Source organism: Hemitrygon akajei, chromosome 24 (assembly GCF_048418815.1).
Source record: "Hemitrygon akajei chromosome 24, sHemAka1.3, whole genome shotgun sequence".
NCBI classification, from domain to species: Eukaryota; Metazoa; Chordata; class Chondrichthyes; order Myliobatiformes; family Dasyatidae; genus Hemitrygon; species Hemitrygon akajei.
The window spans coordinates 43608763-43633199 of record NC_133147.1 but is presented as its reverse complement, the minus strand read 5'-3'; the positions used below and the strand labels follow the sequence as shown (position 1 = coordinate 43633199).

Sequence of the window (24437 nt, the reverse complement as noted above, 5' to 3'; positions counted from 1 at the left end):
ACACAAATCCCCACCTCCCACTCCTGTTCTACACCCCACCCCCAGGACCCACACACAAATCCCCACCTCCCACTCCTGTTCTGCACCCCACCCCCAGGACCCACACACAAATCCCCACCTCCCACTCCTGTTCAACACCCCACCCCCAGGACCCACACACAAATCCCCACCTCCCACTCCTGATCTGCACCCCACCCCCAGGACCCACACACTAATCCCCACCTCCCACTCCTGATCTGCACCCCACCCCCAGGACCCACACACAAATCCCCACCTCCCACTCCTGTTCTACACCCCACCCCCAGGACCCACACACAAATCCCCACCTCCCACTCCTGATCTGCACCCCACCCCCAGGACCCACACACAAATCCCCACCTCCCACTCCTGATCTGAACCCCACCCCCAGGACCCACACACAAATCCCCACCTCCCACTCCTGATCTGAACCCCACCCCCAGGACCCACACACAAATCCCCACCTCCCACTCCTGATCTGCACCCCACCCCCAGGACCCACACACAAATCCCCACCTCCCACTCCTGATCTACACCCCACCCCCAGTACCCACACACAAATCCCCACCTCCCACTCCTGATCTGCACCCCACCCCCAGGACCCACACACAAATCCCCACCTCGCACTCCTGATCTGCACCCCACCCCCAGGACCCACACACAAATCCCCACCTCCCACTCCTGATCTGCACCCCACCCCCAGGACCCACACACAAATCCCCACCTCCCGCTCCTGATCTGCACCCCACCCCCAGGACCCACACACAAATCCCCACCTCCCACTCCTGATCTGCACCCCACCCCCAGGACCCACACACAAATCCCCACCTCCCACTCCTGTTCTGCACCCCACCCCCAGAACCCACACACAAATCCCCACCTCCCACTCCTGATCTGCACCCCACCCCCAGGACCCACACACAAATCCCCACCTCCCACTCCTGATCTGCACCCCACCCCCAGGACCCAGACACAAATCCCCACCTCCCACTCCTGTTCTGCACCCCACCCCCAGGACCCACACACAAATCCCCACCTCCCACTCCTGTTCTGCACCCCACCCCCAGGACCCACACACAAATCCCCACCTCCCACTCCTGATCTACACCCCACCCCCAGGACCCACACACTAATCCCCACCTCCCACTCCTGATCTACACCCCACCCCCAGGACCCACACACAAATCCCCACCTCCCACTCCTGATCTACACCCCACCCCCAGGACCCACACACAAATCCCCACCTCCCACTCCTGATCTACACCCCACCCCCAGGACCCACACTCAAATCCCCACCTCCCGCTCCTGATCTACACCCCACCCCCAGGACCCACACACAAATCCCCACCTCCCACTCCTGATCTACACCCCACCCCCAGGACCCACACACAAATCCCCACCTCCCACTCCTGATCTACACCCCACCCCCAGGACCCACACACAAATCCCCACCTCCCACTCCTGATCTACACCCCACCCCCAGGACCCACACTCAAATCCCCACCTCCCGCTCCTGATCTACACCCCACCCCCAGGACCCACACACAAATCCCCACCTCCCACTCCTGATCTACACCCCACCCCCAGGACCCACACACAAATCCCCACCTCCCGCTCCTGATCTACACCCCACCCCCAGGACCCACACACAAATCCCCACCTCCCATTCCTGATCTACACCCCACCCCCAGGACCCACACACAAATCCCAACCTCCCGCTCCTGATCTACACCCCACCCCCAGGACCCACACTCAAATCCCCACCTCCCACTCCTGATCTACACCCCACCCCCAGGACCCACACACAAATCCCAACCTCCCACTCCTGATCTACACCCCACCCCCAGGACCCACACACAAATCCCCACCTCCCACTCCTGATCTACACCCCACCCCCAGGACCCACACTCAAATCCCCACCTCCCACTCCTGATCTACACCCCACCCCCAGGACCCACACACAAATCCCAACCTCCCGCTCCTGATCTACACCCCACCCCCAGGACTCACACACAAATCCCCACCTCCCACTCCTGATCTGCACCCCACCCCCAGAACCCACACACAAATCCCCACCTCCCACTCCTGATCTGCACCCCACCCCCAGAACCCACACACAAATCCCCACCTCCCACTCCTGATCTGCACCCCACCCCCAGGAGCCACACACAAATCCCCACCTCCCACTCCTGATCTACACCCCTCCCCCAGGAGCCACACACAAATCCCCACCTCCCACTCCTGATCTACACCCCACCCCCAGGACCCACCCACAAATCCCCACCTCCCATTCCTGATCTACACCCCACCCCCAGGACCCACACACAAATCCCCACCTCCCGCTCCTGATCTACACCCCTCCCCCAGGAGCCACACACAAATCCCCACCTCCCACTCCTGATCTGCACCCCACCCCCAGGAGCCACACACAAATCCCCACCTCCCACTCCTGATCTACACCTCACCCCCAGGACCCACACACAAATCCCCACCTCCCACTCCTGATCTGCACCCCACCCCCAGGACCCACACACAAATCCCCACCTCCCACTCCTGTTCTACACCCCTCCCCCAGGAGCCACACACAAATCCCCACCTCCCACTCCTGTTCTACACCCCACCCCCAGGCCCCACACACAAATCCCCACCTCCCACTCCTGATCTACACCCCACCCCCAGGACCCACACAGAAATCCCCACCTCCCACTCCTGATCTGCACCCCACCCCCAGGACCCACACACAAATCCCCACCTCCCACTCCTGTTCTACACCCCTCCCCCAGGAGCCACACACAAATCCCCACCTCCCACTCCTGTTCTACACCCCACCCCCAGGACCCACACACAAATCCCCACCTCCCACTCCTGATCTGAACCCCACCCCCAGGACCCACACACAAATCCCCACCTCCCACTCCTGTTCTGCACCCCACCCCCAGGAGCCACACACAAATCCCCACCTCCCACTCCTGTTCTACACCCCACCCCCAGGACCCACACACAAATCCCCACCTCCCACTCCTGATCTGAACCCCACCCCCAGGACCCACACACAAATCCCCACCTCCCACTCCTGTTCTACACCCCACCCCCAGGACCCACACACAAATCCCCACCTCCCACTCCTGTTCTGCACCCCACCCCCAGGAGCCACACACAAATCCCCACCTCCCACTCCTGTTCTGCACCCCACCCCCAGGAGCCACACACAAATCCCCACCTCCCACTCCTGATCTACACCCCACCCCCAGGACCCACACACAAATCCCCACCTCCCACTCCTGATCTGCACCCCACCCCCAGGACCCACACACAAATCCCCACCTCCCACTCCTGATCTGAACCCCACCCCCAGGACCCACACACAAATCCCCACCTCCCACTCCTGATCTGCACCCCAGCCGCAGGACCCACACACAAATCCCCACCTCCCACTCCTGATCTGCACCCCAGCCGCAGGACCCACACACAAATCCCCACCTCCCACTCCTGATCTGCACCCCACCCCCAGGACCCACACACAAATCCTCACCTCCCACTCCTGATCTGCACCCCACCCCCAGGACCCACACACAAATCCCCACCTCCCACTCCTGATCTGCACCCCACCCCCAGGAGCCACACACAAATCCCCACCTCCCGCTCCTGATCTACACCTCTCCCCCAGGGCCCACACACAAATCCCCACCTCCCACTCCTGATCTGCACCCCACCCCCAGGACCCACACACAAATCCCCACCTCCCACTCCTGATCTGCACCCCACCCCCAGGACCCACACACAAATCCCTACCTCCCACTCCTGATCTGCACCCCACCCCCAGGAGCCACACACAAATCCCCACCTCCCGCTCCTGATCTACACCTCTCCCCCAGGACCCACACACAAATCCCCACCTCCCACTCCTGATCTGCACCCCACCCCCAGGAGCCACACACAAATCCCCACCTCCCACTCCTGATCTGCACCCCACCCCCAGGAGCCACACACAAATCCCCACCTCCCACTCCTGATCTGCACCCCACCCCCAGGACCCACACACAAATCCCCACCTCCCACTCCTGATCTGCCCCCCACCCCCAGGACCCACACTCAAATCCCCACCTCCCACTCCTGATCTGCACCCCACCCCCAGGAGCCACACACAAATCCCCACCTCCCACTCCTGTTCTGCACCCCACCCCCAGGACCCACACACAAATCCCCACCTCCCACTCCTGTTCTACACCCCACCCCCAGGACCCACACACAAATCCCCACCTCCCACTCCTGATCTGCACCCCACCCCCAGGAGCCACACACAAATCCCCACCTCCCACTCCTGATCTGCACCCCACCCCCAGGACCCACACACAAATCCCCACCTCCCACTCCTGTTCTGCACCCCACCCCCAGGACCCAGACACAAATCCCCACCTCCCACTCCTGATCTACACCTCACCCCCAGGGACCCACACACAAATCCCCACTTCCCACTCCTGATCTACACCCCACCCCCAGGACCCACACACAAATCCCCACCTCCCACTCCTGTTCTACACCCCACCCCCAGGACCCACACACAAATCCCCACCTCCCACTCCTGATCTGCACCCCACCCCCAGGACCCACACACAAATCCCCACCTCCCACTCCGGATCTACACCTCACCCCCAGGACCCACACACAAATCCCCACCTCCCGCTCCTGATCTACACCTCTCCCCCAGGGCCCACACACAAATCCCCACCTCCCACTCCTGATCTGCACCCCACCCCCAGGACCCACACACAAATCCCCACCTCCCACTCCTGATCTGCACCCCACCCCCAGGACCCACACACAAATCCCCACCTCCCACTCCTGTTCTACACCCCTCCCCCAGGAGCCACACACAAATCCCCACCTCCCACTCCTGTTCTACACCCCACCCCCAGGACCCACACACAAATCCCCACCTCCCACTCCTGATCTGAACCCCACCCCCAGGACCCACACACAAATCCCCACCTCCCACTCCTGTTCTGCACCCCACCCCCAGGACCCACACACAAATCCCCACCTCCCACTCCTGATCTGAACCCCACCCCCAGGACCCACACACAAATCCCCACCTCCCACTCCTGTTCTACACCCCACCCCCAGGACCCACACACAAATCCCCACCTCCCACTCCTGTTCTGCACCCCACCCCCAGGAGCCACACACAAATCCCCACCTCCCACTCCTGTTCTGCACCCCACCCCCAGGAGCCACACACAAATCCCCACCTCCCACTCCTGATCTACACCCCACCCCCAGGACCCACACACAAATTCCCACCTCCCACTCCTGATCTGCACCCCACCCCCAGGACCCACACACAAATCCCCACCTCCCACTCCTGATCTGAACCCCACCCCCAGGACCCACACACAAATCCCCACCTCCCACTCCTGATCTGCACCCCACCCCCAGGACCCACCCACAAATCCCCACCTCCCACTCCTGATCTGCACCCCAGCCGCAGGACCCACACACAAATCCCCACCTCCCACTCCTGATCTGCACCCCACCCCCAGGACCCACACACAAATCCTCACCTCCCACTCCTGATCTGCACCCCACCCCCAGGACCCACACACAAATCCCCACCTCCCACTCCTGATCTGCACCCCACCCCCAGGAGCCACACACAAATCCCCACCTCCCGCTCCTGATCTACACCTCTCCCCCAGGGCCCACACACAAATCCCCACCTCCCACTCCTGATCTGCACCCCACCCCCAGGACCCACACACAAATCCCCACCTCCCACTCCTGATCTGCACCCCACCCCCAGGACCCACACACAAATCCCTACCTCCCACTCCTGATCTGCACCCCACCCCCAGGAGCCACACACAAATCCCCACCTCCCGCTCCTGATCTACACCTCTCCCCCAGGACCCACACACAAATCCCCACCTCCCACTCCTGATCTGCACCCCACCCCCAGGAGCCACACACAAATCCCCACCTCCCACTCCTGATCTGCACCCCACCCCCAGGAGCCACACACAAATCCCCACCTCCCACTCCTGATCTGCACCCCACCCCCAGGACCCACACACAAATCCCCACCTCCCACTCCTGATCTGCCCCCCACCCCCAGGACCCACACTCAAATCCCCACCTCCCACTCCTGATCTGCACCCCACCCCCAGGAGCCACACACAAATCCCCACCTCCCACTCCTGTTCTGCACCCCACCCCCAGGACCCACACACAAATCCCCACCTCCCACTCCTGTTCTACACCCCACCCCCAGGACCCACACACAAATCCCCACCTCCCACTCCTGATCTGCACCCCACCCCCAGGAGCCACACACAAATCCCCACCTCCCACTCCTGATCTGCACCCCACCCCCAGGACCCACACACAAATCCCCACCTCCCACTCCTGTTCTGCACCCCACCCCCAGGACCCAGACACAAATCCCCACCTCCCACTCCTGATCTACACCTCACCCCCAGGGACCCACACACAAATCCCCACTTCCCACTCCTGATCTACACCCCACCCCCAGGACCCACACACAAATCCCCACCTCCCAGTCCTGTTCTACACCCCACCCCCAGGACCCACACACAAATCCCCACCTCCCACTCCTGATCTGCACCCCACCCCCAGGACCCACACACAAATCCCCACCTCCCACTCCTGATCTACACCTCACCCCCAGGACCCACACACAAATCCCCACCTCCCGCTCCTGATCTACACCTCTCCCCCAGGGCCCACACACAAATCCCCACCTCCCACTCCTGATCTGCACCCCACCCCCAGGACCCACACACAAATCCCCACCTCCCACTCCTGATCTACACCCAACCCCCAGGACCCACACACAAATCCCCACCTCCCACTCCTGATCTACACCCCACCCCCAGGACCCACACACAAATCCCCACCTCCCACTCCTGATCTGCACCCCACCCCCAGGACCCACACACAAATCCCCAACTCCCACTCCTGATCTGAACCCCACCCCCAGGACCCACACACAAATCCCCACCTCCCACTCCTGATCTGCACCCCACCCCCAGGACCCACACACAAATCCCCACCTCCCACTCCTGATCTGCACCCCAGCCGCAGGACCCACACACAAATCCCCACCTCCCACTCCTGATCTGCACCCCACCCCCAGGAGCCACACACAAATCCCCACCTCCCACTCCTGTTCTGCACCCCACCCCCAGGACCCACACACAAATCCCCACCTCCCACTCCTGTTCTACACCCCACCCCCAGGACCCACACACAAATCCCCACCTCCCACTCCTGATCTGCACCCCACCCCCAGGACCCACACACAAATCCCCACCTCCCACTCCTGATCTACACCTCACCCCCAGGACCCACACACAAATCCCCACCTCCCGCTCCTGATCTACACCTCTCCCCCAGGGCCCACACACAAATCCCCACCACCCACTCCTGATCTGCACCCCACCCCCAGGACCCACACACAAATCCCCACCTCCCACTCCTGATCTACACCCCACCCCCAGGACCCACACACAAATCCCCACCTCCCACTCCTGATCTACACCCCACCCCCAGGACCCACACACAAATCCCCACCTCCCACTCCTGATCTGCACCCCACCCCCAGGACCCACACACAAATCCCCACCTCCCACTCCTGATCTGCACCCCACCCCCAGGACCCACACACAAATCCCCACCTCCCACTCCTGATCTACACCTCACCCCCAGGACCCACACACAAATCCCCACCTCCCGCTCCTGATCTACACCTCACCCCCAGGACCCACACACAAATCCCCACCTCCCGCTCCTGATCTACACCTCTCCCCCAGGGCCCACACACAAATCCCCACCTCCCACTCCTGATCTGCACCCCACCCCCAGGACCCACACACAAATCCCCACCTCCCACTCCTGATCTGCACCCCACCCCCAGGACCCACACACAAATCCCCACCTCCCACTCCTGATCTACACCCCACCCCCAGGACCCACACACAAATCCCCACCTCCCACTCCTGATCTGCACCCCACCCCCAGGACCCACACACAAATCCCCACCTCCCACTCCTGATCTACACCTCACCCCCAGGACCCACACACAAATCCCCACCTCCCGCTCCTGATCTACACCTCACCCCCAGGACCCACACACAAATCCCCACCTCCCGCTCCTGATCTACACCTCTCCCCCAGGGCCCACACACAAATCCCCACCTCCCACTCCTGATCTGCACCCCACCCCCGGGACCCACACACAAATCCCCATCTCCCACTCCTGTTCTACACCCCACCCCCAGGACCCACACACAAATCCCCACCTCCCACTCCTGATCTGCACCCCACCCCCAGGACCCACACACAAATCCCCACCTCCCACTCCTGATCTGCACCCCACCCCCAGGACCCACACACAAATCCCCACCTCCCACTCCTGATCTACACCTCACCCCCAGGACCCACCCACAAATCCCCACCTCCCACTCCTGATCTGCACCCCAGCCGCAGGACCCACACACAAATCCCCACCTCCCACTCCTGATCTGCACCCCACCCCCAGGAGCCACACACAAATCCCCACCTCCCACTCCTGTTCTGCACCCCACCCCCAGGACCCACACACAAATCCCCACCTCCCACTCCTGTTCTACACCCCACCCCCAGGACCCACACACAAATCCCCACCTCCCACTCCTGATCTGCACCCCACCCCCAGGACCCACACACAAATCCCCACCTCCCACTCCTGATCTACACCTCACCCCCAGGACCCACACACAAATCCCCACCTCCCGCTCCTGATCTACACCTCTCCCCCAGGGCCCACACACAAATCCCCACCTCCCACTCCTGATCTGCACCCCACCCCCAGGACCCACACACAAATCCCCACCTCCCACTCCTGATCTGCACCCCACCCCCAGGACCCACACACAAATCCCCACCTCCCACTCCTGATCTACACCCCACCCCCAGGACCCACACACAAATCCCCACCTCCCACTCCTGATCTACACCCCACCCCCAGGACCCACACACAAATCCCCACCTCCCACTCCTGATCTGCACCCCACCCCCAGGACCCACACACAAATCCCCACCTCCCACTCCTGATCTGCACCCCACCCCCAGGACCCACACACAAATCCCCACCTCCCACTCCTGATCTACACCTCACCCCCAGGACCCACACACAAATCCCCACCTCCCGCTCCTGATCTACACCTCACCCCCAGGACCCACACACAAATCCCCACCTCCCGCTCCTGATCTACACCTCTCCCCCAGGGCCCACACACAAATCCCCACCTCCCACTCCTGATCTGCACCCCACCCCCAGGACCCACACACAAATCCCCACCTCCCACTCCTGATCTGCACCCCACCCCCAGGACCCACACACAAATCCCCACCTCCCACTCCTGATCTACACCCCACCCCCAGGACCCACACACAAATCCCCACCTCCCACTCCTGATCTGCACCCCACCCCCAGGACCCACACACAAATCCCCACCTCCCACTCCTGATCTACACCTCACCCCCAGGACCCACACACAAATCCCCACCTCCCGCTCCTGATCTACACCTCACCCCCAGGACCCACACACAAATCCCCACCTCCCGCTCCTGATCTACACCTCTCCCCCAGGGCCCACACACAAATCCCCACCTCCCACTCCTGATCTGCACCCCACCCCCAGGACCCACACACAAATCCCCACCTCCCACTCCTGATCTGCACCCCACCCCCAGGACCCACACACAAATCCCCATCTCCCACTCCTGTTCTACACCCCACCCCCAGGACCCACACACAAATCCCCACCTCCCACTCCTGATCTGCACCCCACCCCCAGGACCCACACACAAATCCCCACCTCCCACTCCTGATCTGCACCCCACCCCCAGGACCCACACACAAATCCCCACCTCCCACTCCTGATCTACACCTCACCCCCAGGACCCACACACAAATCCCCACCTCCCGCTCCTGATCTACACCTCTCCCCCAGGGCCCACACACAAATCCCCACCTCCCACTCCTGATCTGCACCCCACCCCCAGGAGCCACACACAAATCCCCACCTCCCACTCCTGATCTGCACCCCACCCCCAGGAGCCACACACAAATCCCCACCTCCCACTCCTGATCTGCACCCCACCCCCAGGAGCCACACACAAATCCCCACCTCCCACTCCTGATCTGCACCCCACCCCCAGGACCCACACACAAATCCCCACCTCCCACTCCTGATCTGCACCCCACCCCCAGGACCCACACTCAAATCCCCACCTCCCAATCCTGATCTGCGCCCCACCCCCAGGAGCCACACACAAATCCCCACCTCCCACTCCTGTTCTGCACCCCACCCCCAGGACCCACACACAAATCCCCACCTCCCACTCCTGATCTGCACCCCACCCCCAGGACCCACACACAAATCCCCACCTCCCACTCCTGTTCTGCACCCCACCCCCAGGACCCAGACACAAATCCCCACCTCCCACTCCTGTTCTGCACCCCACCCCCAGGACCCACACACAAATCCCCACCTCCCACTCCTGATCTGCACCCCACCCCCAGGACCCACACACAAATCCCCACCTCCCACTCCTGTTCTGCACCCCACCCCCAGGACCCAGACACAAATCCCCACCTGCCACTCCTGTTCTGCACCCCACCCCCAGGACCCACACACAAATCCCCACCTCCCACTCCTGTTCTGCACCCCACCCCCAGGACCCAGACACAAATCCCCACCTCCCACTCCTGTTCTGCACCCCACCCCCAGGACCCACACACAAATCCCCACCTCCCACTCCTGATCTGCACCCCACCCCCAGGACCCACACACAAATCCCCACTTCCCACTCCTGATCTACACCCCACCCCCAGGACCCACACACAAATCCCCATCTCCCACTCCTGATCTGCACCCCACCCCCAGGACCCACACACAAATCCCCACCTCCCACTCCTGTTCTGCACCCCACCCCCAGGACCCACACACAAATCCCCACCTCCCACTCCTGATCTGCACCCCACCCCCAGGACCCACACACAAATCCCCACCTCCCACTCCTGATCTACACCCCACCCCCAGGACCCACACACAAATCCCCACCTCCCACTCCTGTTCTGCACCCCACCCCCAGGACCCAGACACAAATCCCCACCTCCCACTCCTGTTCTGCACCCCACCCCCAGGACCCACACACAAATCCCCACCTCCCTCTCCTGATCTGCACCCCACCCCCAGGACCCACACACAAATCCCCACCTCCCACTCCTGATCTGCACTCCACCCCCAGGACCCACACACAAATCCCCACCTCCCACTCCTGATCTGCACTCCACCCCCAGGACCCACACACAAATCCCCACCTCCCACTCCTGATCTACACCCCACCCCCAGGACCCACACACAAATCCCCACCTCCCACTCCTGATCTACACCCCACCCCCAGGACCCACACACAAATCCCCACTTCCCACTCCTGATCTACACCCCACCCCCAGGAGCCACACACAAATCCCCACCTCCCACTCCTGATCTACACCCCACCCCCAGGAGCCACACACAAATCCCCACCTCCCACTCCTGATCTGCACCCCACCCCCAGGGCCCACACACAAATCCCCACCTCCCACTCCTGATCTGCACCCCACCCCCAGGACCCACACACAATTCCCCACCTCCCAATCCTGATCTGCACTCCTCCCCCAGGACCCACACACAAATCCCCACTTCCCACTCCTGATCTACACCCCACCCCCAGGACCCAGACACAAATCCCCACCTCCCACTCCTGATCTACACCCCACCCCCAGGAGCCACACACAAATCCCCACCTCCCACTCCTGTTCTGCACCCCACCCCCAGGACCCACACACAAATCCCCACCTCCCACTCCTGTTCTGCACCCCACCCCCAGGACCCACACACAAATCCCCACCTCCCACTCCTGATCTGCACCCCACCCCCAGGACCCACACACAAATCCCCACCTCCCACTCCTGATCTGCACCCCACCCCCCAGGACCCACACACAAATCCCCACCTCCCACTCCTGATCTGCACCCCACCCCCAGGACCCACACACAAATCCCCACCTCCCACTCCTGTTCTGCACCCCACCCCCAGGACCCAGACACAAATCCCCACCTCCCACTCCTGTTCTACACCCCACCCCCAGAACCCACACACAAATCCCCACCTCCCACTCCTGATCTACACCCCACCCCCAGGACCCACACACAAATCCCCACCTCCCACTCCTGTTCTGCACCCCACCCCCAGGACCCACCCACAAATCCCCACCTCCCACTCCTGATCTGCACCCCACCCCCAGGACCCACACACAAATCCCCACCTCCCACTCCTGATCTGCACCCCACCCCCAGGACCCACACACAAATCCCCACCTCCCACTCCTGTTCTGCACCCCACCCCCAGGACCCAGACACAAATCCCCACCTCCCACTCCTGTTCTGCACCCCACCCCCAGGACCCACACACAAATCCCCACCTCCCACTCCTGATCTGCACCCCACCCCCAGGACCCACACACAAATCCCCACTTCCCACTCCTGATCTACACCTCACCCCCAGGGACCCACACACAAATCCCCACCTCCCACTCCTGTTCTACACCCCACCCCCAGGACCCACACACAAATCCCCACCTCCCACTCCTGTTCTGCACCCCACCCCCAGGACCCACACACAAATCCCCACCTCCCACTCCTGATCTGCACCCCACCCCCAGGACCCACACACAAATCCCCACCTCCCACTCCTGATCTGCACCCCACCCCCAGGACCCACACACAAATCCCCACCTCCCACTCCTGATCTACACCCCACCCCCAGGACCCACACACAAATCCCCATCTCCCACTCCTGATCTGCACCCCACCCCCAGGACCCACACACAAATCCCCACCTCCCGCTCCTGATCTACACCTCTCCCCCAGGGCCCACACACAAATCCCCACCTCCCACTCCTGATCTGCACCCCACCCCCAGGACCCACACACAAATCCCCACCTCCCGCTCCTGATCTACACCCCACCCCCAGGACCCACACACAAATCCCCATCTCCCACTCCTGATCTGCACCCCACCCCCAGGACCCACACACAAATCCCCACCTCCCGCTCCTGATCTACACCTCTCCCCCAGGGCCCACACACAAATCCCCACCTCCCACTCCTGATCTGCACCCCACCCCCAGGACCCACACACAAATCCCCACCTCCCACTCCTGATCTGCACCCCACCCCCAGGACCCAGACACAAATCCCCACCTCCCACTCCTGTTCTGCACCCCACCCCCAGGACCCACACACAAATCCCCACCTCCATCCCCTGATCAGACACCCCCCCCCAACCCACTGCACCCTTACCTGTCGAAGTTGGACTTTCAGCTGGGCGATGGTGCGCTTGTAGCCTACATCTCGGACCACCAGAAAAAGCAGGACAATGCTGAGGGGCAGAGGGAGAGGGACAGAGAATCCGTCAGTAACATGGCCTTGGCCCATCCGTTATCAGCAGACCCACTTCCCCATTTGAGCCATCCCAATGCTATTAACTGGGGGGGGGGGTGCTGTGGACCCCAGGTTGGGAACCCCTGTTCTAAACCTTTCCTATCCATGTACCTTTTAAATGTCGTTAGTGTTCCTGCCTCAACCACTTCCTGTGGCAGCTCGTTCCATAGACGGACCACCCTCTGGGTGAAAAAGGTGCCCCTCGGGTCCCTATTAAATCTCCCTCCCCCTCACCTTAAACCTGTGCCCTCTGGTTCTTGATTGCCCAGCCCTGGGGGAAAGTCTGTGCACATTCACCCTACCTGTGCCCCTTGTGGTTTTATACACCTCTGTAAGGTCACCCCTCACTCCAAGGAATAAAGTCCCAACCTGTCCAATCTCTCTCCATAACTCAGTCCCTTGAATCCCGGTAACATCCTCGTAAATCTCCTCTGCACCTTCCCAGCTCAATGGCATCTTTCCTACAGCAGGGCGATCAGAACTGAACACAACACTCCAAGTGCGGTCTCACCAACGTCTTGTACAACTGCAACATAACATCCCAACTCCTGTACTCTGTGCCCTGACTGATGAAGGTCACAGTGGCAAACACCTTCTTCACTGCCCTGTCTACCTGTGACTCCACTTTCAGGGAACCATGTCCTTGTATCCCAACCCCCCAACACTCCCCAGGGTCCCTGTCTACCTCTGAAACTCATGTCCTTGTTTGGCTTCCCGAAACACAACCACTTACGCTGATCTAAATTAATCTGCATTTGCTATTCCTTGGCCCACTTCCCCAGCTGATCGCGATCCCCCTGTAAATTCTGATAAGTACCTTCACTGTTAATGATACCATCACTGCTGATGCTGCCTTGTACACCCTCACCCTAATTAACTCAGAGTCTGATCCCTCACTCACTGGGCAAGGGAACCTCTCTCCTCTGCCCCTGACTCCCTTCCCACTCACCTGGACAGGGCAAAGAGGGGAATGAGGAAAGCGAGGGATCCCAAGAAGTGCAGGAAGGAGCGAGGGACGTCAGGAAGGTGATTCACCGCCCCCGGGACCACATCCCAGATGGTGAGAAGGTGGCGGAATGGGCCCACAAGCTCTTGAGGGAGATATCCTGGGGTGGGGGAAGAGAGAAAATTACAAAGCAATCAGTAACACATAACTGACCTGATCACCTTGAGTTTCCACTCCTTTGCCATCTTCACCTCCCTCGTCTTTTTCCTCTTCCTCCTTCCATCTGCTTCTTCTCCATCAACAGGGTGAGAGAGGAGGCAGGCAAGGAGAGAACAAGAACCCCAGTGGCCACTACTTCCTTTCTTAGATGGCCTTTTCTGGCTGGCTGCCGGTGACTAGTGATGTTCCACAGGGGCAGTGTTGGGACCGCTTCTTTGTATTTTATATGTCAATGTTTTGGACAGCTTTGTTGTAAAGTTTGCAGAGAAGATAGGTGGAGGTGCAGGTGCTTTTGAGGACATGGAGAGAGACTACAGAAGAAGTTAGAAAGTGGCAGATGGAATACAGTATCAGGAAGTGTATGGTAGAAGAAATGAAAAAGTTGACTATTTTCTAAATGGAAAGAAAATTCCAAAGGATCAGATCAAAGGGGTGTTTTTTCGGACTGTTGTTACTTGCTTCCACTGTCCGCATGTTTTCTTCCCCTTTATCGCCAAATTGCAGGTTGGTCTCTATTTTATTTTCGTAAATTGGGTTCTTTCAGCTTTCTTGCTTTGTGGCTGCCGAAAAGCAGACAGATCTCAGGCTGTATAATTATACATTCTCTAACGTTGAAACTTACTTTGGAACTTCAATACGTCAGTTTAGAATGAAGATGAGGGAGGGTTTCTTCAGACCAAAGGTAGAATTCATTGGCACAGAGGCCTATGGAGGCCAGGCCATTGGGGATACTTAAAAGGGAAGTTGACAGGTTCAGGATTAGTCAAGATAGAGGAGGGATGATAAACTAGCCATGATGAAAAAGGCAACTAATTCTGCTCCTATATTTTATGGTCTCCCTCCCTGCACTTTCCTCCACCCAGCTCAGTTCCCTCACCCTCCCTCTGTAGAGGGGACTCACGAGGTGAGCGTGTAGATCAGAGGTACAAGCGAGATCACGAAGCCCATTGCCAGCACGAAGAGGAAGAAGGTGACGGCACTGCTCGATCGGAAAATGCGTTTGTCGGGCTGACAATTCGTGAACAGGGTGAGCTGTGAAAGAGCAGATATCGTCAGGGGTGGGGGCAGAGATCTCAGTCCCTCTCTCCACTATCTCAGCACCATTCCCCACGGACTCTATCACTGTCCAAACCCATCTGTATCCCCGTCTCACCCTCCCTCAATCTGTATCCCCGTCTAACCCCTTTCAGTCTGTACCCCCTCAGACTGTATCCCCTCAACCCCCGTCTGTATCCCCTCACCCCCCTCAGACTGTATCCCCTCACTACCCCCGTATCCCCTCACCCCGTCTGTATTCCCTCACCCCCCTCAGTCTGTATTCCCTCACCCCCCTCAGTCTGTATCCCCTCAGCCCCCCTCAGTCTGTATCCCCTCACGCCCCCCTCAGTCTGTATCCCCTCACGCCCCCCTCAGTCTGTATCCCCTCAGCCCCCTCCCCGTCTGTATCCCCTCAGCCCCCCTCAGTCTGTATCCCCTCGCCCCCCTCAGACTGTATCCCCTCGCCCCCTCAGTCTGTATCCCCTCACGCCCCCCTCAGTCTGTATCCCCTCACGCCCCCCTCAGTCTGTATCACCTCATCCCCCTCAGTCTGTATCCCCTCAGTCCCCCTCAGTCTGTATCCCCTCACCCCCCTCAGTCTGTATTCCCTCACGCCCCCCTGTCTGTATCCCCTCACCCCCCTCAGTCTGTATTCCCTCACCCCCCTCAGTCTGTATTCCCTCACCCCCTCAGTCTGTATTCCCTCACGCCCCCCTGTCTGTATTCCCTCACGCCCCCCTGTCTGTATCCCCTCACCCCCTCAGTCTGTATTCCCTCACCCCCCTCAGTCTGTATCCCCTCAGCCCCCCTCAGTCTGTATCCCCTCACCCCCCTCAGTCTGTATTCCCTCACCCCCCTCAGTCTGTATCCCCTCACCCCCCTCAGACTGTATCCCCTCACCCCCCTCAGTCTGTATCCCCTCGCCCCCCCTCAGTCTGTATTCCCTCACCCCCCCGTCTGTATCCCCTCAGCCCCCCTCAGTATCCCCTCAGCCCCCCTCAGACTGTATTCCCTCACCCCCCCGTCTGTATCCCCTCAGCCCCCCTCAGACTGTATCCCCTCACCCCCCTCAGTCTGTATCCCCTCGCCCCCCCCTCAGTCTGTATTCCCTCACCCCCCCTCAGTCTGTATTCCCTCACCCCCCTCAGTCTGTATCCCCTCACCCCCCTCAGTCTGTATTCCCTCACCCCCCTCAGTCTGTATCCCCTCAGCCCCCTCAGTGTATCCCCTCGCCCCCCCTCAGTCTGTATTCCCTCACCCCCCCGTCTGTATCCCCTCAGCCCCCCTCAGTCTGTATCCCCTCACCCCCCTCAGTCTGTATTCCCTCACCCCCCTCAGTCTGTATTCCCTCAGCCCCCTCCCCGTCTGTATCCCCTCACCCCCCTCAGTCTGTATCCCCTCACGCCCCCCTGTCTGTATCCCCTCACCCCCCTCAGTCTGTATTCCCTCACCCCCCTCAGTCTGTATCCCCTCAGCCCCCCAGTCTGTATCCCCTCACCCCCCCTCAGTCTGTATTCCCTCACCCCCCTCAGTCTGTATCCCCTCAGCCCCCCTCAGTCTGTATCCCCTCACCCCCCTCAGTCTGTATTCCCTCACCCCCCCCTGTCTGTATCCCCTCACCCCCCCCTGTCTGTATCCCCTCACCCCCCTCAGTCTGTATCCCCTCACCCCCCTCAGTCTGTATTCCCTCAGCCCCCTCCCCGTCTGTATCCCCTCACGCCCCCCTCAGTCTGTATCCCCTCACCCCCCTCAGTCTGTATTCCCTCACCCCCCTCAGTCTGTATCCCCTCAGCTCCCCTCAGTCTGTATCCCCTCACCCCCCTCAGTCTGTATTCCCTCAGCCCCCTCCCCGTCTGTATCCCCTCACGCCCCCCTCAGTCTGTATCCCCTCACCCCCCTCAGTCTGTATCCCCTCACGCCCCCCTCAGTCTGTATCCCCTCGCCCCCCTCAGACTGTATCCCCTCGCCCCCCCCCAAGTCTGTATCCCCTCACGCCCCCCTGCCCCCCTCTGAATGCAGGGGCACACTCACCTTCTTCAGCTGAAAGAGGATGATCAGTTTGCAGGTGTGCAGGAGGGGCAGGAGGGGGGAGTATATGGTCCCAGACCAGCAGAGTGCCTGCCCGTACACCAGATCCAGTACGTTCTGTGGTACCGTGAATTCCTGTGCACCCCAGCGCCGTATCAGCCCCAGACCCGAGAACTCCACTAGCATCCTGAGAAAGAGGCGGTATGAGGCAGGGCGGGGTCACAGAACTCTCAAAACACCCCACTGATCCATCGAGAAAGAAACTCAGCAACCGACTCTCGTCCATACTGTTAGTCACACCCCCTCGCTGAGACACTCACCAGTACTCACTGCCCGTTAGCCGTCGTCCATACTGTTAGTCACACCCCCTCGCTGAGACACTCACCAGTACTCACTGCCCGTTAGCCGTCGTCCATACTGTTAGTCACACCCCCTCGCTGAGACACTCACCAGTACTCACTGCCCGTTAGCCGTCGTCCATACTGTTAGTCACACCCCCTCGCTGAGACACTCACCAGTACTCACTGCCCGTTAGCCGTCGTCCATACTGTTAGTCACACCCCCTCGCTGAGACACTCACCAGTACTCACTGCCCGTTAGCCGTCGTCCATACTGTTAGTCACACCCCCTCGCTGAGACACTCACCAGTACTCACTGCCCGTTAGCCGTCGTCCATACTGTTAGTCACACCCCCTCGCTGAGACACTCACCAGTACTCACTGCCCGTTAGCCGTCGTCCATACTGTTAGTCACACCCCCTCGCTGAGACACTCACCAGTACTCACTGCCCGTTAGCCGTCGTCCATACTGTTAGTCACACCCCCTCGCTGAGACACTCACCAGTACTCACTGCCCGTTAGCCGTCGTCCATACTGTTAGTCACACCCCCTCGCTGAGACACTCACCAGTACTCACTGCCCGTTAGCCGTCGTCCATACTGTTAGTCACACCCCCTCGCTGAGACACTCACCAGTACTCACTGCCCGTTAGCCGTCGTCCATACTGTTAGTCACACCCCCTCGCTGAGACACTCACCAGTACTCACTGCCCGTTAGCCGTCGTCCATACTGTTAGTCACACCCCCTCGCTGAGACACTCACCAGTACTCACTGCCCGTTAGCCGTCGTCCATACTGTTAGTCACACCCCCTCGCTGAGACACTCACCAGTACTCACTGCCCGTTAGCCGTCGTCCATACTGTTAGTCACACCCCCTCGCTGAGACACTCACCAGTACTCACTGCCCGTTAGCCGTCGTCCATACTGTTAGTCACACCCCCTCGCTGAGACACTCACCAGTACTCACTGCCCGTTAGCCGTCGTCCATACTGTTAGTCACACCCCCTCGCTGAGACACTCACCAGTACTCACTGCCCGTTAGCCGTCGTCCATACTGTTAGTCACACCCCCCTCGCTGAGACACTCACCAGTACTCACTGCCCGTTAGCCGTCGTCCATACTGTTAGTCACACCCCCTCGCTGAGACACTCACCAGTACTCACTGCCCGTTAGCCGTCATCCATACTGTTAGTCACACCCCCTCGCTGAGACACTCACCAGTACTCACTGCCCGTTAGCCATCGTCCATACTGTTAGTCACACCCCCTCGCTGAGACACTCACCAGTACTCACTGCCCGTTAGCCATCGTCCATACTGTTAGTCACACCCCCTCGCTGAGACACTCACCAGTACTCACTGCCCGTTAGCCATCGTCCATACTGTTAGTCACACCCCCTCGCTGAGACACTCACCAGTACTCACTGCCCGTTAGCCATCGTCCATACTGTTAGTCACACCCCCTCGCTGAGACACTCACCAGTACCTCACTGCCCGTTAGCCATCGTCCATACTGTTAGTCACACCCCCTCGCTGAGACACTCACCAGTACTCACTGCCCGTTAGCCATCGTCCATACTGTTAGTCACACCCCCTCGCTGAGACACTCACCAGTACTCACTGCCCGTTAGCCATCGTCCATACTGTTAGTCACACCCCCTCACTGAGACACTCACCAGTCCTCACTGCCGTTAGCCATCACATATCCTCTCCCTGGGGCTCCACTGAACTGCCTACCAGGACACCCTGTCTGTCCAAGCTTGCAAAACCTCATCAACACTCTGCACTTCCAGGAATGCCATCCCCCTCCCAAAGCATTGACTAGTCCCACTGGGATGCTCCCTCTCCAAATCGAGACCTCCAACCGCTTTCACCAGACTCTGAACCATCCCACTGGGACTGTCGCCTGGACACCACACAACCTCACCAAGACATTCAACAATCTCACTAAGGTCAGTCTCATCAGGGCACTCTTCCAGCAGTCCACAACCCCTCCCACTGAATTATCTGAGACTCTTACCTGTCCACACAGGAATGCCACACCTAACCAGTCTCACTGGGACCTTCACCCCTCCCACTGGGACCCCTGATCCCTCCCACCAAGACTCAAATCTGCCCCGCTCTAACTCTTGCCTGCCCATCCAGGAATGCCAAATGCCCTCATCAAGACACTGATTTGTCTCACTGGGAAACTTGCCCATCTGGGAACAATATACTCTACCACCAAGACACAAAACTGAATCAGATTCTCACCCATTCATCCTCTCACCAAGTCCAACCACTCAGCTGGACCACCAGGACTCTCGCACGCCCAGCCAGAAACATCAAATGCTTTCACCGATACCCTAAGCAGTCTTCCTCCCTCCTTCCAGGATTGAAATCCATCATTCAGGGGTCCAAACCCCATTTCATCCAGATTCTTGCCCACCCATCCAGGAATGCATACACCCTCACTGAGATGGGGTCAGAGCTCCCTCCCCCATCCCCAGGGTCCTTGGCTCCACAGGGCAGTGTCTTCTTGCTGTTCAGGGTGTGCGGTACTTACTTGCGAGGGAAATCCACAAAGATGATGACAGACAGGGCGATGAGGAAGTCAAAAATCACCAACTTGTACATCTCCTGTCCCACCTTCGTCTCCCAGCACTGATGGGGCGACAGGGAATGAGGAGAGAGACAGAGAGGAGAGTTTCATTCAGAGTTTGAGGACATTTAGTATGTCAGCAAAGATACTTGCAAATTTCTACAGACGTACCATGGAGAGCATTCTAACTGGCTGCATCAGCGTCCGGCATTGGGGGGGGGGGGGGAGAGAGCACGGCACAGGACCAGCAACAGGCTGCAGAAAGTTGTAAACTCAGCCAGCTCCATGATGGGCACTCACCTCCCGGCATCAAGGACATCTTCAAAAGGTGACGCCTTAAAGAGGCAGCATCTGTCATTAAGGACCCCCATCACCCAAGACATGCCTCCTTCTCATTGTAACCATCAGGGAGGAGCCTGAAGATACACACTCAACATTGTAGGAACAGCTTCATCCTCTCCACCATCAGAATGGATGACTTAGTTAAATTTAAAATTTTGACAAGAGAAAATCTGCAGATGCTGGAAATCCAAACAACACACACAAAGTGCTGGAGAAACTCAGCAGGACAGACAGCATCTATGGAAAAGGGTACAGTCGTCGTTTCAGGCCGAAACCGTTGACAGCTGCTGCCTGGCATTCTTCCAGCATCTTGTGTATGTTGCTTGGATTTTTTTGTATATTTTTAATTGTAATTTATGGTTATTTTTTAATTAAGTATTGTACTGAAAAACAACAAATTTCAAGATGCACACTGAACCTAATTCTGAGAGTTAATCATCAAATGGGGGTGAAATCTCAGGTTTTGGCATCCTCCTGGTCTGGTGGTTGGGCCATTGAGCAGAGTGGCAACCCTGTGGAAGTGTTTCCGAGACAGCGAGTACGAGTGCGGGAGGTCAGTCTGGTGTGTGTCAACACTCAGATTGATCAAGCCTGGGACCCCAAGGTCACTATGAGACCATAGGACAGAATTGGGCCATTCAGGCCATTGAATCTGTTCCACCAGATTTATTATCCCTCTCAACACCATTCTCCAGCCTTCTCCCCAGAAACTGACAAATCAGAATCTAGCAACCTCTCCTAAATATACCCGATGACTTGGCCTCCACAGCCGTCAGTGGCAATGAATTCCACAGATTCACCACCCTCTGGCTAAAGAAATTCTTCTCCATCTCTGTTCTAAATGGACGTCCCTCTATGTGCCTTCTGGTCCTGGACTCTCCTCCCATCACAGGAAACATTGTCTCCCCATCCACTCTATCGAGGCCTTTCAACATTTGATAATTTTCAATGAGATCCCCCCTCATTCTTCTAAGCTCTCAGAGCCATCAAATGTTCCTCATATGTTAACCCTTTCATTCTGGGATCATTCTCATGAATGGTGTCTGGACCCTCTCCAATGTCACTACACCTTTTCTTTAGATAAGAGACCCAAATGATTGTGTGGAATCTGGGAGGTCCAACTGCTGGTGAGTCAGTATCCCAGCAAAAACTACACCATGAAGACAAAAGAACACTCCAAGAAACTCGGTGAAAAGCACAAGTTAGGAGATAGATATTCCAAGTCACTGAATATCCGTCGGAGTACAGTTAAGTCAAGGAATGGAAAGAATAAGGCACAGCTGTAAATCTGCCCAGAGCAGGCCGTCCTCAAAAAGTGACCGTGCAGGAAGGGGACCAGTGAGGGAGGCCACCAAGAGGCCTATGACAACTCTGGAGGAGTTACAAACTTCAGTGGCTGAGATGGGAGAGATAAGCAAACAACAATTGTTGCCCGGGTGCTTCACCAGTCGCAGCTTTATGGGAGAGTGGCAAAGAGAAAGACACTGTTGAAAAAAATTCTCGTGAAATCTCAGCTAGAGTTTGCCAGAAGGCATGTGGGAGACTCTGAAGTCAGCTGAAGAATGTTCTATGGTCTGATGAAATGAAGACTGAACTTTTTGGCCAACAGAATAAACTCACCATCCCTACCGTGATGCAGCAGGACCTGGAAGGCTTGTGAAGGTAGAAATATACAGGAGGATTTCCTGGAGGAAAACCTGATGCAGCTTGCAAAAGAACTACGACTTGGGAGAAGATTTATTTTCCAGACAGACAAAGACCCCAAGCATAAAGCCAAAACTACACAGGAATGCCTCAGAAACAACAAAGTTAATGTCCTGGAGTGGCCAAGTCAGAGTCTAGGCCTCAATCCAATTGAGAATTTGAAGTTGGACCTGAAAAAAATGTTTCATGCACGACCCCCATGTAATCAGCGAGCTTGAGCAGTTTTGTAAAGAAGAATGGAGAAAAATTGCAGCGTCCAGATGTGCAAAGCTGATCGAGACCTATCCACACAGACTCAAAGCTGGAATTGCTGCCAAAGGTGCATCTACTAAATACTGACTTGGGGTGAACAATCAATTATTTTGTGTTTTGTAATTGTAATTAACTTAGATCACTTTGTAGAGATCACTTTTCACTTTGACACAATCAGTGTCAAAAAAACCCAAATTACATCCACTGTGATTCAGTGTTGTAAAACAATAAAACATGAAAACTTCTGGGGGGGGGGAGGGGGTGAATACATTTTATTGGCAATGCATATGTATGTTGAAGTTGTACAAGATGTTGGTGAGGCCTATTGGAATATCCTGGTCACCTACCTAAAAGAAATGTGTAAACAAAGCTGAAAGAGTACAGAGAAGATTTACAAGGATGTTGCTGGGACTGGAGGACCCGAGTTAGAAGGAAGGATTGAAAAGGTTAGGATAGGAAAGTAGAAGATTGAGAGGAGGCAGAGGTACACAAAATGATGAGGGGTACAGATAAGAGTAAATGCAAGCAGGCTTTTTCCACTGAAGTTGGGTGGACTACTTCCAAAGGTCATGAGTTAAGGGTGAGAAATTTAACTGGAACATGAGGGGGAACTTCTTCACTCAAAGGGTCGTAACAGTGTTGAACAGTCCTGAGCAGCGCCACCATTCCAACGTGCTTCAAGGCCACCACCATCGTCCCGTGCCGAAGAAGTCTTCAGTGTCCTGTCTGAATGACTACCGTCCCATTACACTCACCATCCATCTTCATGAAGTGTTTCGAGAGGCTGGTCATGAGGCATATCAAGATCCTGCTGCCCCCTCACTGAACCCCCTGCAGTTTGCATATCATCCCAACCGCTCAACAGATGACACCATTGTCATCACCCTCCACCTGGCCCTCAACCACTGGACAAAAAAGGCACATACGTTCGGATGCTGTTCATAGACTTCAGTTCCGCATTCACCACCAATCATCCCTCAGAAACTGATTGGAAAGCTGAGCCTACTGGGCCTGAACACCTCCCTCTGCAACTGGATCCTAGACTGCCTGACTGGGAGACCTCAGTCAGTCCGGATCGGGAGCAGCATCTCCAACACCATCACACTGAGCACGGGGGCTCCCCAGGGCTGCGTGCTCAGTCCACTGCTGTTCACTCTGCTGACCCACGACTGTGCTGCAACACACAGCTCGAACCATATCATCAAGTTTGCCAATGACACGACCGTGGTGGGTCTCATCAGCGAGAATGACGAGTCAGCTTACAGAGAGGAGGTACAGCAGCTAACAGACTGGTGCAGAGCCAACAACCCGTCTCTTATTGTGAACAAAAGAGATGGTTGTTGACTTCAGGAGGGCACGGAGTGACCACTCCCCGCTGAACATCGACGGCTGCTCGGTAGAGATTGTTAAGAGCACCAAAT

General features: G+C 58.0%; 1 protein-coding gene across 1 annotated transcript in view; it reads right to left on the bottom strand.

Moving 5' to 3' along the window:
* LOC140715703 (transmembrane channel-like protein 7) overlaps positions 1–24437 on the bottom strand; it is a 63085-nt gene that overhangs the window by 24987 nt on the left and 13661 nt on the right. Inside the window, exons 8-12 of the mRNA XM_073028073.1 lie at positions 20683–20780; positions 17805–17988; positions 15637–15767; positions 14520–14676; positions 13430–13508 (exon numbers count right to left, since the gene is read on the bottom strand). Of these exons, the coding sequence (XP_072884174.1) occupies positions 14589–14676; positions 15637–15767; positions 17805–17988; positions 20683–20780 (501 nt within the window). The 3' untranslated portion in view covers positions 13430–13508; positions 14520–14588. The remainder of the gene's footprint in view (positions 1–13429; positions 13509–14519; positions 14677–15636; positions 15768–17804; positions 17989–20682; positions 20781–24437) is intronic.